The 15,431-nt window shown below is 34.8% G+C and overlaps 2 protein-coding genes across 4 annotated transcripts in view; one reads left to right on the top strand and one right to left on the bottom strand.

Moving 5' to 3' along the window:
• KLRG1 (killer cell lectin like receptor G1) overlaps positions 1-15,431 on the bottom strand; it is a 135,671-nt gene that overhangs the window by 57,888 nt on the left and 62,352 nt on the right.
• Positions 1-15,431, top strand: part of PZP (PZP alpha-2-macroglobulin like) — a 61,061-nt gene that overhangs the window by 7,138 nt on the left and 38,492 nt on the right. For all 3 annotated transcript variants that reach the window (XM_009424789.5, XM_520824.7, XM_063786272.1), the window contains 8 exons: positions 218-386; positions 831-915; positions 4,419-4,530; positions 4,857-4,971; positions 5,104-5,213; positions 7,301-7,462; positions 8,804-9,031; positions 9,287-9,350. In XM_009424789.5, coding sequence (XP_009423064.1) covers positions 218-386; positions 831-915; positions 4,419-4,530; positions 4,857-4,971; positions 5,104-5,213; positions 7,301-7,462; positions 8,804-9,031; positions 9,287-9,350 — 1,045 coding nt within the window. The remainder of the gene's footprint in view (positions 1-217; positions 387-830; positions 916-4,418; positions 4,531-4,856; positions 4,972-5,103; positions 5,214-7,300; positions 7,463-8,803; positions 9,032-9,286; positions 9,351-15,431) is intronic.

The following is a 15,431-nucleotide window of genomic DNA, read 5'->3' as shown; positions in this document are numbered from 1 at the left end:
TAGGAGGTTCTGATAATACTCCAGACAGATGAACTACTTTAAAAATTTTCAGATCTGAATTCCTCCTACTCCCAGTTGTCAGGTTGATTGTATTTTCTCTTCCTTCTGTATTTGTCTTTCCAGAGGCAATGCTAATTATCACCTTCAAAATCATTTGAGTTGCTCAAGTACTATTGTGACTAAATGATTACTGCCCATGCTTCTTGTTTCCCTTCAGAACCCAAGAAGAAATCGAATTGCACAATGGCAGAGTCTCAAGCTAGAAGCTGGCCTCAATCAGTTGTCCTTTCCCCTCTCATCAGAGCCCATTCAGGGCTCCTACAGGGTGGTGGTACAGACAGAATCAGGTGGAAGGATACAGCACCCCTTCACCGTGGAGGAATTTGGTATGGATTATGGAAGATGAAAAAGGCATAACATTTTGGTTCCTAGAGTGTGAGCTCACTTAGATCCTTTGAATTTCCCGTAGATATGTTGAACTTGCAGTAGAGTCAGACTTACCTGCTTCTAAGACCATTAGGACGGTGTGAACACAGAAGCTCATAAGAGCTTGCTGATTTTCAGTAGCAAATTACGCTTTGCCAAGTATGAAACTTCTTGTTTCAGTGAAACCACCATCATTTGTTAACGTCACTGAGACCCGCTGTGCTCAAGAAGTCAGTTAGATTCTGCATGAATTGCTAAACCTTACCATCTTAAAGTTGATACATTGGAAAGTAAATCTAACTTTCAGAGTGTTATTTTGGGAAAAATTATAGACATACTGAAATTATTTGTATTTCCAATAAATGTTTACCAACCTTCTTTATTCCTATTATCTCTATTAACAGTGCTTCCCAAGTTTGAGGTCAAAGTTCAGGTGCCAAAGATAATCAGTATCATGGATGAAAAAGTGAACATAACAGTCTGTGGAGAGTGAGTTATATTGTTTTTATCTAAAATTTTATATTTTGCCTCAATTTTGAGTGATTATGTAGGTACAAAATTATAAATTTACTTTGCCTCAGCACTTTTGTAATATTACTCCATTGACTTCTCTTTATTTAACGACTTACTATTAAAATTTTCAAATACATAAAAGAATAGAAACACACTTAATTATGATTTAACAATAAACATCTTTCCGTATTGTTTCATCATATATTTTACTTTAACATTTTTAGGATAAATCACAAAGATCATGATATTTTTCTGTACATGCACCTCTAAAATACAGAGATATTGTCCACTTCCGTGACACCACGATCACTTAACAAAATTAGAAGTAATTTTCCAAAACTAATTCCAAGTTTACAGTCAAGTATCTTCAATTGTCCTAAAAATGGTCTCATAAAGCTGGGTGTTCGCACATTGGTTTTGGTTATTATGACTCCTAAGTACCTTTTCTTTTTCCAAACTCTCTACAACGGAAATTTTCAATCACGTGCCAAAGTTAACAGAGAAGTAAAACACAATTTCATGTACCTATCACCTATTTTTAAAATTGTAAAATTTGTCAGGTTCTTTTTGCCCCATTTCCTCCTCTACAGTAGTTTTTTAGCTCTAATATTTTAAAGCAAGCCATAGGAATCTATAAATATCTTAGAGGTTTAAAAGTCTATAACCTCCTTTTTTAAATGACATTTCGCTGAAGATCATCAGTTGGCCTCTAGAAGTCTTGCTTGCAGAATCTGCCTGTTTGTTTTCTCATGGAACATTGAATTAATTATGCCTAATCTTTCCTCTGGGCAATTTTAAGAGGATACATTGAATGTTTTACATTGATCTTTTTGATAGAACAATTGTTCAATAACCAGAAATAGTGCAATGGTAGAACAAATTGTTTAATAACCTGAAATAATCTCTCCCCCAGAAATTTCCACTCCAGGAAATTTCACTTTCTCCTTTTCTTCATATGTATACCATAAATACTAATCCTGTCATTGAGGAAGGAGGATGCGCTGATACAATGGACTAAAAATGTGACAGAGAAGCCTAAAGATCACAGGTCACAATTACTGGGCAAAAGCCAATGATTAGGATTTTATAGAAGTGACTTAAACATAATATAAATGATCCAGTGACTGATGTCATGATTATGAAGGGTACTAGACTCAGAATCGGCAGTGATGAGTGTGCCTCCCCTATCTGAACTTACTGTTTTAACTAGGCATTCTGCTGCTTCTCTGTGCCTCCATCTCTTAAGCAGTAGACAGAGGGCATGAACCTTACCTATGAGGTTCCTTTCCACTGTTGCCCTCTGTGATTACAGATACCTCTTACAGTTCCTTTTAACCTGAAGAAGCAAAACTGATAGCCTACAAACAAACAGTCCCAGAGGGAGCACGCAGGGTAAAGGAATATGCCAGCCTAAATATTATATACCAGAAACACCAAAACGCCTAGATCTCTGCCTCATTTCAGCCTCAGAGCAATGGCCAAGGAGTTATGTGTCTAACTTAATAGTGCCGTAGTGCAGATATCTATATGTTGGAGAAGGGCTTCAGAATAAGCTGCTTTGATTCTATCTTTTTATTTGAAGTAATTTCAGAGCCATTTGCAAATAGGAAAGAAAACCAATGTCCAAAACAAAATTATTGTGTATTATTCTGTTACCCATTATCTAATCAGAGAAAGGACTAATATAACATGTGCACACACACATAACCCCACTAATTATTTTGTATTTACATGCCTCATGTGTTCCTAGGCTTCTTTTTCTCCCTCTCTCTCCCTTCTCTTCTCTGTGCATGTGTGTCAGTGCACGTGTGCATGTGTCTGTGCATTTTGTGTTAGATTTGCTTAGTTATTATGTACTTACTTTTATTCAAATCGTCATCCACATTTGCTCACTTGGTATACAGAATAAGCTTTGATATTATTAAAACAAAATAAAGAAGAATGATAGAAAATAAGTAGGTTAAAAGGAAGAAACATTTATTTAATAGACAGAGTCTCTCACCCAGGCTGGAGTGCAGTGGAGCAATCTTAGCTCACTGTAGCCTCAAACTCCTGGGCTTATGTGAATCTCCTGCCTAAACCTCCTTAAGTAGCTAGGACTACAGGTGCATGTCACCATACCCAGCTAATCTTTTTAAAAAGCTGGTAGAGACTGGGTCCTGCTATGTTACCCATGCTAGTTGGGAACTTTTGGCCTCAAGCAATCCTTCTTCTTGGCTTCCCAAAGTGTTGGGGTTGCAGGCATGAGCCACCGCACCTGGCCAAAGGAAAAACATATATATATATGTTTGCATATATATATGACTGCACGGTACCACCACATTCTCTTTGGGATTAAATATATATATAATATATATTAATATATAATATATAAAGATATAATATATAATATATATAATTTATGTATTATTAATATTTATATATTATGTATTATATATTATATTATATATTATTTAATATATTATTATATAATATATAATATATAATATATATTATATATATAATATATAATATATATTATATATATAATATATAATATAATATTATCTATAATATATAATATATAATATATATATTATATATTATATAATATATAATATAATAATATTATATATAATAGATAATATATTATATATTATCTATTATATATAATAGATAATATATAATATTATATATAATCTATTATATATAATAGATAATATATAATATTATATATAATATATTAATATATTATATATAATAAATACAATATATAATATATAATATAATAATATATCATATAATATATAATATATTATATGATATATAATATATTATATTATATTATATAATTATAATATATTATATAATAATATATTATAAAATATATTATATAATATATAATATATAATATGATATATTATATATTATATAATATATATATTATATATGATAATATATATAATATATTATATATAATAATATATATAATACAATATAATATATATAATATAATATAATAATATATTATATATTATATTATATTATATATTATGTTATATATTATATATTATATTATATATTATTAATCAGTACTCTAATAATAATTATTTTAAACATTATATAATATATTTATATATAATATATTATATTATTATATATTATATTATTATATATTATTAAGCAGTACTCCAATAATAATTATTTTAATTAAACATTAAAATATAATTATAATATTATATATTAAATATATAAAAATATTTATATAAATATATATATTCAATCCCAAAGAGAATGTGGTGGTACAGTGCAGTCAAGTTTCAAAGGTTTTAATGGCTAATATTTTTGAGGGAGACATTTTCCAGACAGCTTTCTACTTGGTGGGCACCCAGATGATAAAGATGTGTAGGGAACTCTAAAGAGGGACAGTTCTGTGGAGGAGTGGTAGTGGAAAATGCAAACAGCCATTCTCAATTCCTGATTTATTTCTCATTTGCCAGATACACCTATGGGAAGCCTGTCCCAGGACTTGCAACTGTGAGCCTGTGTAGAAAATTATTTCGTGTTCTTAATTGTGACAAGCAGGAGGTCTGTGAGGAATTCAGTCAACAGGTTAGTAGGCGGTATTCTCCCTCAGTGCTATCACTGTTTACAACCAGTGAGACTCCATTTTACTAACTAGAAAGAGGGCAACAGGACAAGCTTGTCGCAAAATATCCCCCACCAAAAAAGGAATTTCTGTTCTTAGTCAACAAGATTCTCATTTGGACGACTAACTTTAGAGGTTACAAAGCAGATATGAGGATTAAGTTCTCGAAGGTCAATTAACATGCTTAATGCAAAAAAAAAGTTTTCTTGTCATTAGAGACAGAAGAGTAGATTCAGTGACTATTGATCTCAATCAGTTTGACATTTATTGGTTTTGGTATTTTTCTCAGCTTAACAGCAATGGCTGCATCACCCAACAAGTACACACCAAAATGCTCCAGATTACAAATACGGCCTTTGAAATGAAGCTTAGAGTGGAAGCCAGGATCAGAGAAGAGGGGACAGGTGTGAGTAACGAACGAATATGGGAAATAAAACAATAGTTTACTTTCCATAACAAAATAAAGGTCATTTGTAAGAAAGAAATTTTATGACTAAAGTAACTTCTAAAAGTACTGACTCTTTATATTTTTTCAGACCTGGAAGTCACTGCAAACAGGATCAGTGAAATCACAAACATTGTATCCAAACTCAAATTCGTGAAAGTGGATTCACACTTTAGACAAGGAATCCCCTTTTTTGCACAGGTAGGATATATTGTAATGCACAGGTAAGCAAAGTATCCGGTTGCACCTAAGCACAGGACACAATGATGCAGCCCACACTTGGTTAGTATTATCAGTTAATTAATATGACCAACACCATGAAACCAAGGAGAAATACTTTCCTTTCTAAATATCACTGATGAAACAAACAGACACATACTAAATTATTATGAGAATCAGAGATACTATTTTAATATGTAGCTAATAAAGATACTTAATGTAATGTGACTTAGTTGTTATATCAAACCTCTTCTTTCATGCAGTTTAGAATAAATGATATTTCTATCATGACCTGGGCAGCATCAGAATTTTCAGAGTTTGTAACATTTATGGCTGTCAGTGTTCTTTTTATATCTGTTGTTCTCTTCTGACATAAATAAATAAGTCTTTAATTTTAGGCATAGGTATTAAAATAACATGCATTTCATGGTTATTATTATATTTTTATATGTTTAACTTATATATTTTAACAATAATAAAACCAATAAAATATTAATTTTAATCATATTGATAATTAATTTTACCTGTTTTATAATTAGTAAATTGAGACATTTGGCCAGGCATAGTGGCTCATGCTTATAATCCCAGAACTTTGGGAGGCCAAGGGGGGAGGATCGCCTGAGGCCGGGAGTTCTAGATCGGCCCTAGTAACATAGTAAGACTCTGCCTCTGCAAAAAAAAAAAAAATTAGCAGTGGGCTGGTGGCGTGCACCTGTAGTCCCAGCTGCTTGGGAAGCTGAGGTGGGAGGATCCCTCGAGCCCAGAACTTCGATGCTGCTGTGAGTTATAATGGCACCACTGCACTCCAGCCTGGGCAACAGAGACCAGTTGTGAAAGAAAAGAAAAGAAGGAAAGGGGAAGGAAAAGGAAAAGAAGGAAAAAGGGGAAGGGGAAAAGGAAGGGCCAGGGGAAGGGGAAGGGAAAGGAAGGGAAGAAAACATTCTCATGTGGATTTTCTTAGCTGGTTTGTTGCAGGAGATAATAATAACGTTAGTAACTAACATTTATGGAATAATTATCGTACACCAAATATCTTCTAATGTATTTTTATTATTTTAAATTTTTAAAAAATTGATACATCATAGTATCAATTTTGGGGAGTACATGTGATTATTTAATACATTCAAATAATTTGTGAAGATCCAATCAGCATAATTGAGATATTCATCACCTTAAATATTTGTCCTTTTTTTGCTAAAAATTCAAATTATTCTCTTCTGGCTATTTTTAAATCACAACAGATTATTGGAAAACTATAGTCGCCCTACTCCTCTAATGTATTTTTAAATAATTATTTAATCTTCAATACTACCATATAAAGGAGGCACAACTATTATCCCCCTTTTAATGAAGGTGGAAAACTGAAGCACAGAGAAGTAACTTTTTTAGCTAGTAGAGTTCAGAACACAGCCAAGCATTCTAGCCTCCGTCTATGCGAAAAGGGAAAAACAGCCAGTTTAAATTCATTTCTTTTATTCTTATTCCAAGTGCATATTAAGTGGCACGTTGTAGTTATTAAAAATCTCCCTGACTTTGGCCGGGCACGGTGGCTTACGCCTGTAATCCCAGCACTTTCGGAGGCCGAGGCGGGCAGATCACGAGGTCTGGCGATCGAGACCATCCTGGCTAACATGGTGAAACCCCGTCTCTACTAAAAATACAAAAAATTAGCTGGGACGGGTGGCAGGCGCCTGTAGTCCCAGCTACTCGGGAGGCTGAGGCAGGAGAATGGCGTGAGTCCAGGAGGCAGAGCTTGCAGTGAGCCGAGATCGCGCCACTGCACTCCAGCCTGGGCGACAGAGCGAGACTCCGTCTCAAAAAACAAAACAAAACAAAACAAAAAAACTCCCTGACTTTACTGGAAATACTACAAAATTTCCTAGATAAGCTATGTAGGACATGAGGATCCAAATGGAAGGAAACATTTTGTCGTAAAGATGAAGGTTTGGTGGGGATTTTTTGAGGGGGAGGTTGTTGTTTTAGTTATAGCAGCAAAAGCATTTGTTCACATGAGTTCAGTCCTCTCTGGGTGTTATTCACATCAACTATCAAGTACTTTTCTTCTTTAGGTGCTTCTGGTGGATGGAAAAGGTGTGCCCATCCCCAATAAACTCATCTTCATCTCTGTGAATGACGCCAATTATTACTCCAATGCAACCACCAATGAGCAGGGTGTTGCACAGTTTTCAATCAATACTACCAATATCTCGGTTAATAAACTTTCTGTCCGGGTAAGTATAGAAAGACAAATCTCTGAGGACAAAGGAAATGTTAGGAACAGTGATATATTCAGAAGAAATGTACAGATTGCATTTAAGAGTAAGAAATAAGAAGATATCTAACTTTGAGTTTACAAATTTGAGGATAATAGAATTTCATGAAAAACAATAAAGGCATTAGAAAAGGCACTGCAGAAGTGCCTGATAATTTCACTATCATTATCTGTAACATTTTATATATTATGAAAAAAATCTTATTTGATTTGGGTCTTGAACAATATCAGCTGCTTCAGTAATTCATGTACTTTGTTTTATGTTATTTTTTCCATGTCACTTAGAAATTTTGTAAAGTGATCACACACACACACACACACTTAATATACATTGTCTAATGACGATGATCAAAAGATTTCTATAGCTAAAAAGTTTTCATGCTTGTTATCTCAAAGAAGTGATAAAAGACTATAATTTATGGATTTCAGTGTCGATAAATAACATATAAATTATTTCTGTTTCTCAGTTTCATGTGTTAACTCAGTTTAAACACATGTAATGATGTTTAATGTTTTCTATGTGATAGACACTCGCTCTCCCTAGGATTTAAAAGGTGACTAAATAGTGTCCCTACACTTTAAAAGTTCCTATTTTCATGGAGTTAAAAGATCTGTAAATTATTAGTATGATGTGTTTATGCGCAAAAGGTTTCTTTAAATAGGAACTTTATTATGAGACCAAATAGAGGAGTCCACAAAATATGCCTAATAAATTTAGAAAAAAATAAGGGCACTTTGAAGAAAAGCTAAGGAGCAGTTACCACAAGGGAAATAGAATTATGCGCAAAACATTATCTGCAAGGCTTAAAGTTTCAGAAATCACATAGGTCTTAAAGGTTGGAAGTCACAATAATGATAAGAGGCATAAATGCTAATTTACTAAGGATTACTATAAACAATTTTGAAGCTCATAAGGTAATAGAATGTTTTATTAATACAAACCCTAATTTTAATTAAGCCAATTCATGAGATAATTATAATATCTGAAAAATCCCTTTTCCACTTGTTTGAGTTATTTATCATTCTCATTTTTCCTCTAGTTCTGAGGGGCAGGAGGAAAATGTCAAAGTAGTAATGAGTTAGCAGAATCAGGGCAAAAGAGATAAATTTGTGGATGATTTCCTTTTAATATTTGAATGTTGGGAGACTGAAAATTCATTTATTTGGCTGTCAACCAGTATGAGGGAGAGCCATAGTGTATTTTAGAGTGGAAGACACCGTTGTAACTATTCATTTTGGTGAGAAGCTAAGGTGAAGAATTTCAAGACAATATTCTTTCCTTGCTTTTCTGTTTACTCAGGTTTTCACTGAGCATCCCAACTTGTGTTTTCACTATTCATGGGTAGCAGAAGACCACCAGGGTGCTCAGCACACTGCAAATCGTGTTTTCTCCTTAAGTGGAAGTTACATTCACCTGGAGCCTGTGGCTGGTACCCTGCCCTGTGGCCACACGGAGACTATCACGGCACACTATACACTGAATAGACAGGCCATGGGAGAGTTATCGGAGCTCAGTTTCCATTACCTGGTAAGAATGAGGCCATGGAATAAAATTGCAGCTTATCAGTAGGACAAAAGTGGTCAATAGGCTCAGGAATGTCAAAATAAACTACTTGCACACAGCCACCTTGTGTTCTTGTTGTGCGTCCTTCATTCCATGAGTTTTCTTGAGGTTGATTCTCTCCAGCACAGACTTGACAAGTGAAAGTGGGTCATGTGGGGAATAGAAGGCTGAGAACTGTGTCCAGCTCAAGAAATTTCCTTCACTGTTTTTTCATTTCAGATCATGGCTAAGGGAGTCATCGTCAGATCTGGAACCCACACTCTGCCTGTGGAGTCAGGAGACAGTGAGTATCCTCAGATTCATCTCTCCTTGCTCCCCTAACACATCCTTACCCTTCCCTCGGTGACAGTTCATAAATGGGAAATCGTTTCCATCATCCCTTCACAATAAGGAGGACACGCAGGAAAATACTCGTCTTATGACTCTTTGGCATTTTAAAATTCAACAGTCAACAGATAAATGTGATTGTCTACTCTGTATCAGTCACTCTGCTAAGGTATACTAGTTTTTCACTTTAGTTTGTTTCTTCTAACAGTAAAACAAAGCTCTTTTCAAAATCTAAACTGCCTTCTATTTATCTCCACCCCCAATAAAGTGTACATTGACTAAGTTAACATTGCAGAGAAGAAAAAAGTAATTATCATGGGAAATGGGAAGGAAGAAAGGTGATAGATTTTTTTTTCTTGTGCCAGGCCATGAGTACTTTATATACGAAATTGGATTCACTTCAAGAATAAATTGAGGCCTGGGGAACCAAGATCGTTTTCTATTCTAAGTCAAATAATCTAGAGGTTAAACCACTGAAAAGAGAACCCGTGAACATTTTTGTAATTAACCTAAACTAAGGGAAACATTTTACCAATTTCCACCACACCCCTAAGCTAAACTTAATAACCATTAGGATTTGCTCCATGCCTAATATTTTCTACTTATGTAGTTTCTCTTCCTGCTAAGCTGGAAAAATTAAATATCAATTTTTAATTTTTATTTTTCAGTTTTGAAAATTGAAACAATTTTGAGAAAGTTAAAATTTACATGTTATTAATCAGTACTCTAATAATTAATAATTATTTTAATTAAACATTAAAAACTGCTGCCAGTTTTGAATATCAGTTTTTTCCCAATACTAGTGTAGAGGTAGTTAGATATGGAGAATGGACCCCACTGTGTACATTGTTCTTCTTCAATTTTTGTTGAATAATTTTCTTCTCATACTGGTCTATGTATCACATTCACAGAAATAATCAAAGGTTTTAAAACATTTATTTGATTTTTTCTTTTATAATATTCCAATTTGAATTTTATTCATAACAGGAAGAGTCTGCATAAAAATCTCTATATAGTAAAATGAGGACTAGTTATTTAATCATTTACTTTGTGAAGATGCCACAAAATTTTATTGAAAGTAGCTGAGTCAAAAATTGGAAAAAATTTCTCTATATAGCTAATTAAATCACAATTGTTTCATCATAAAACAATTTTAACCACATATTTTAATAGTTATTAATTACCGATTTACTCTTCACCAAAGAATTATCAAAAGCACTTACACCTCTATGATAAAAGAACAAATTTTATTCACAATTTGTCTAAATTCAACTTTTAAAAACTTTTCAAATTGTCCAAGTTGAGCTTCCTCATATTCTCTTTTCACACTATTCTTCATACTGTCCAAATTATTATTACCTAAACCATTTGCCTATTTAATTTTCAGAATTGAGATTTTAAATAATGAAATCTTCTCAAATTTTATTATTTATTATTATGTTTAAAACTTTTATTTTAGGTTTGAAGGGTTCATGTTCAGGTTTGTTATGTAGGTAAACTCGTGTCACGGGGTTTGTTGTACAGATTATTTCGTTACCCAGGTTCTAAGCCTACTACCCAATAATTATTTTTTCTGATCCTCTTTCTCCACCTACCCTCCACCCTCCAATAGGCCTCAATGTCTTCTGCTCTCCCTCCTCCCGCCCTCCACCCTCAGATAGGCCCCACTGTGTGTTGTCCTCTTTGTATCCATTATGTTCTCATCATTTAGCTCCCACTTATAACTGAGCACATGGAATATTTGGTTTTCTGTTCCTACATTATTTTGCTAAGAATAATAGCTTCTAGCTCCATGTATGCTCCTGCAAAGGACATCATGGCGTTCTTTTCTATGGCTGCATAGTTCCATGGTGTATATGTACCACATTTTCTTTATCCAGTCTTCCACTGATGGGCATTTAGGTTGATTCCATGTCTTTGCTACTGTTCATTGCAAAAGGGTTGCAATGAACATATGTGTGCATGTGTCTTTATGACAGAACAATTTATATTCCTTTGGATATATACCCAGTACTGGGATTCTTGGGTCAAATGATAGTTCTGTTTTTAGCTCTTTGAGGAATCGCCACACTGCTTTCCACAATGGCTGAACTAATTTACATTCCCACCAAGAGTGTATAAGCATTCCCTTTTCTCCACAACCTTGCCAACATCTGTTATTTTTTGACTCTTAATAATAGCCATTCTGACTGATGTGAGATGATAATCTCATTGTGGTTTTGAGTTGCATTTCTCTAATATTCAGTAGTATTGAGCTTTTTTTCATTCGCTTGTTGGCCACATGTATATCTTCTTTTGAAAAGTGTTTATTCCTGTCCTTTGTCCACTTTTTAATGTGGTGGTTTGTTTTTTCCTTGTAAATGTGTTTAAATTCTATATAGATGCTAGATATTAGACCTTTATTGGATGCATAGATTGCAAAAGTTTTCTCTCATTCTCTAAGTTGTCTGTTTACTCTATTGATAGTTTCTTTTGCTGTGCAGAAGCTCTTTAGGTTAATTAGATCCCATTTGTCAATGTTTGCATTTGTTGAGATTGTTTTTAGTGTCTTCTTCATGAAATCTTTGCAGTTCCTGTGTCCAGAATGGTATTGCCTAGGTTGTCTTCCAGAGTTTGTATACTTTTTGGTTTTACATTTAAGTCTTTAACCAATCTTGAGTTGGTTTTTGTGCATTGTGTAAGGAGGGGATCCAGTTTCAATCTTCTGCCTATGGCTAGCCAGTTATCTCAGCACCATTTATTGAATAGGGAGTCCTTTCCTTGTGTTTGTCAGCTTTGTTGAAGATCAGATGGTTGTGGGTGTGCAGCATTATTTCTGGTCTCTGCATTCTGTCCCATTGATTTGTGTGTCTGTTTTTGTACCAGTACTATGCTGTTTTGGTAACTGTAGCCCTGTAGTATAGTTTGAAGTTGGGTAGTGTGATGCCTCCTCCTTTGTTCTTTTTGCTTAGGATTGTCTTGGCTATTTGGGCTCTTTTTTTAGTTCCATATACATTTTTAAATAGTTTTATCTAGGTCTGTGAAGGATGTCATTGGTAGTTTTATAGGAAAAACATTAAATCTATAAATTGCTTTGGGCAATATGACCATTTTCATGATATTGATTCTTCCTTTCTATGAGCATGGAATATTTTTTCCATTTGCATCATCTCTGATTTCTTTGAGCAGTGTTTTGTAATTCTCATTGTAGAGATCTTTGGGCAATATGACCATTTTCATACTGATTCTTCCTATCTATGAGCATGGAATATTTTTCCATTTGTTTGTGTCGTCTCTGATTTCTTTGAGCACTGTTTTATAATTCTCATTGTATAGATCTTTCACCTCCCTGGTTAGCTGTATTTCTAGGTATTTTATTCTTTCTCTGACAATTGTGAATGGGATTGCTTGCATTCCTGATTTGGCTTTTGGCTTGACTGTTGTTGGTGTATAGGAATGCTAGTAATTTTTGTACATTGATTTTGTACCCTGAAATTTTGCTAACATCATTTTTCAGCTTAAGGAGCTTTGAGGCCAACACTATGGGGTTTTCTAGATATAAAATCATGTCGTCTGCAAACAGGGATAGTTTGACTTCCTCTCTTCCTATTCTGATGCCCTTTATTTCTTTGTCTTGCCTGATTGTTCTGGTGAGGACTTCCAATACTGTGTTGAATAGGAGTGGTGAGAGAGGGCATCCTTGCCTTGTGCCAGTTTTTAAGGAGAATGCTTCCAGCTTTTGCCCATTCAGTATGATGTTGGCTGTGGGTTTGTCATAGATGGCTGTTATTATTTTGAGGTATGTTCTTTCAATATCTAGTTTATTGGGAGTTTTTAACATGAAGAGGTGTTGAATTTTACTAAAATCCTTTTCTACATCTGATGAGATAATTGTATTTTTGTCATTGGTTCTGTTTATATGAATGAATCACATTTATTGATATGCCTATGTTGAACCAACCTTGCATCCCAGGGATGAAGTCTACTTGGTCACAGTGGCTAAGCTTTTTGATGTGCTGCTGGATTCAGTTTACCAGTATTTTATTGAAGATTTTCGCATCGATGTTCATCAGGAATATTGGTTTGCAAATATTTTGTTGAGGATTTTTCATCAATGTTCATCAAGGACGTTTCGCCAGACTATTTTTTATGTGAGTCCCACTTCTCCTCATGGGGGCAACCCCACAACCTGGGACTGCAGCCACCACCACCCCACCCCCATCAGGGTTTTCAGGCTGGTAGCAACTTTACATTTCCCTGGGATGGAGCTCACAGAGGGAGAGGCTGGCTGCCATTTTTTCCATCTTGAAGCTTCCATTGCTATAACTTTCAGGTTCCGAAGAGCAAGTAGTGATTAGGGTGTAGCATGGATCACCTGCACAGCACAGCTGACCCACTAGTTCTTTTAGTTGTGATGTGAGGTTAAGTTGAGATCTTTCTAACTTTTCGATGTGGATGTTTAGTGCTATAAGTTTCCCTCTTAACACCGCCTTAGCTGTGTCCCAGAAATTCTGGTATGTTGTATCTTTGTTCTTACGGGTTTCAAAGAACTTCCTGATTTCTGCCAAAATTTCATTATTTACCCAAAAGTCATGCAGGAGCAGGTTGTTTAATTTCTATGTAATTGTATGGTTTTGAGTGATTTTCTTCTTATTGAATTCTATTTTAATCACATGGTAGTCCGAGAGTGTGGAGTGTATGATTTCATTTTTCTAAATTTGCTGAGGATAGTTTTATGTCTGATTGTGTGATCGGTTTTAGAGTAGTGCCGTGTGCAGTTGAGAAGAATGTATGTGTTGTTGTTTTGTGGTGGATAGTTTTGTAGATGTCTATCAGATCCATTTGGGTCCTGTGCTGAGTTCAGATCCTAAATGTCTTTGATAATTTTCTGCCTTGATGATCTGTCTAATACTGTCTGTGGAGTGTTGAAGTTTCTCAATATTATTGTGTGGGAGTCTAAGTCTCTTTGAAGGTCTCTAAGCACTTGTTTTATGAATCTGGGTGCTCCTGTGTTGGGTGCATGTAGATTTTGTTTAGTTAGGTCTTCTCGTTGAATTAAACCCTTTACCATTATGCAATTCCCTTGTCTTTTTTTTTTTTTTTTGACCTTTCTTGGTTTAAAGTCTGTTTTGTCTGAAATTAGTATTGCAACCCCTGCTTTTCTCTTTTTCTTTTTTTTTTTAATTATACTTTAAGTTCTGGGGTACATGGGCAGAATGTGCAGGTTTGTTACATAGGTGTACATGTGCCATGGTGGTTTGCTGCACCCATCAGCCTGTCATCTATATTAGGTATTTCTCCTAATGCTATCCCTCCCCTAGCCCCCCACCCCCTGACAGGCCCCAGTGTGTGATGTTCCCCTCCCTGTGTCCATGTGTTCTCATTTTTCAACTTCCACTTATGAGTGAGAACATGTGGTGTTTGGTTTTCTGTTCTTGTGTTAGTTTGCTGAGAATGACAGTTTCCAGCTTCATCCATGTCCCTGGAAAGGACATGAACTCATCCTTTTTTATGGCTGCATAGTATTCCATGGTGTATATGTGCCACATTTTCTTTATCCAGTCTATCATTGATGGACATTTGGCAACCCCTGCTTTTTTCTATTTTCCATTTGCTTGACAGATTTTTCTCCTTTCCTTTATCTCGAGCATATCAGTGTCATTGCATGTGAGATGGGTCTCTTAAAGACGGCATACCACTGAGTCTTGCTTCTTCATCTGGCTTGCCACTCTGTGCCTCTTAATTGGGGCAATTAGTCTGTTTACATTAGAGGTTAATATTGAGATGCGTTAATTTGAATCTGTCATCATGTTGTTAGCTGTTTGTCAACTTGTTTGTGTAACTGCTCTATAGTGTCACTGGTCTGTGTACTTCAGTGTGGTTATGTAGTGGCTCGTAATATTCTTTCCTTTTTGTATTCAGTGCTTCTTTCTGGAGCTCTTGCAAGTTGGATCTGGTGGTAACAAATTCCCTCAGCATTTCCTTGTCTGAGAAGCATCTTATTTCTCCTTCACTTATGAAGTTTAGTTTGGCTAGATATGAAATTCTTGGTTGGAAT

This window comes from Pan troglodytes, chromosome 10, assembly GCF_028858775.2.
Source record: "Pan troglodytes isolate AG18354 chromosome 10, NHGRI_mPanTro3-v2.0_pri, whole genome shotgun sequence".
Taxonomy (NCBI): Eukaryota; Metazoa; Chordata; class Mammalia; order Primates; family Hominidae; genus Pan; species Pan troglodytes.
Note: the sequence above shows the minus strand (reverse complement) of the source record. Positions and strands in the feature narration are given on the sequence as shown.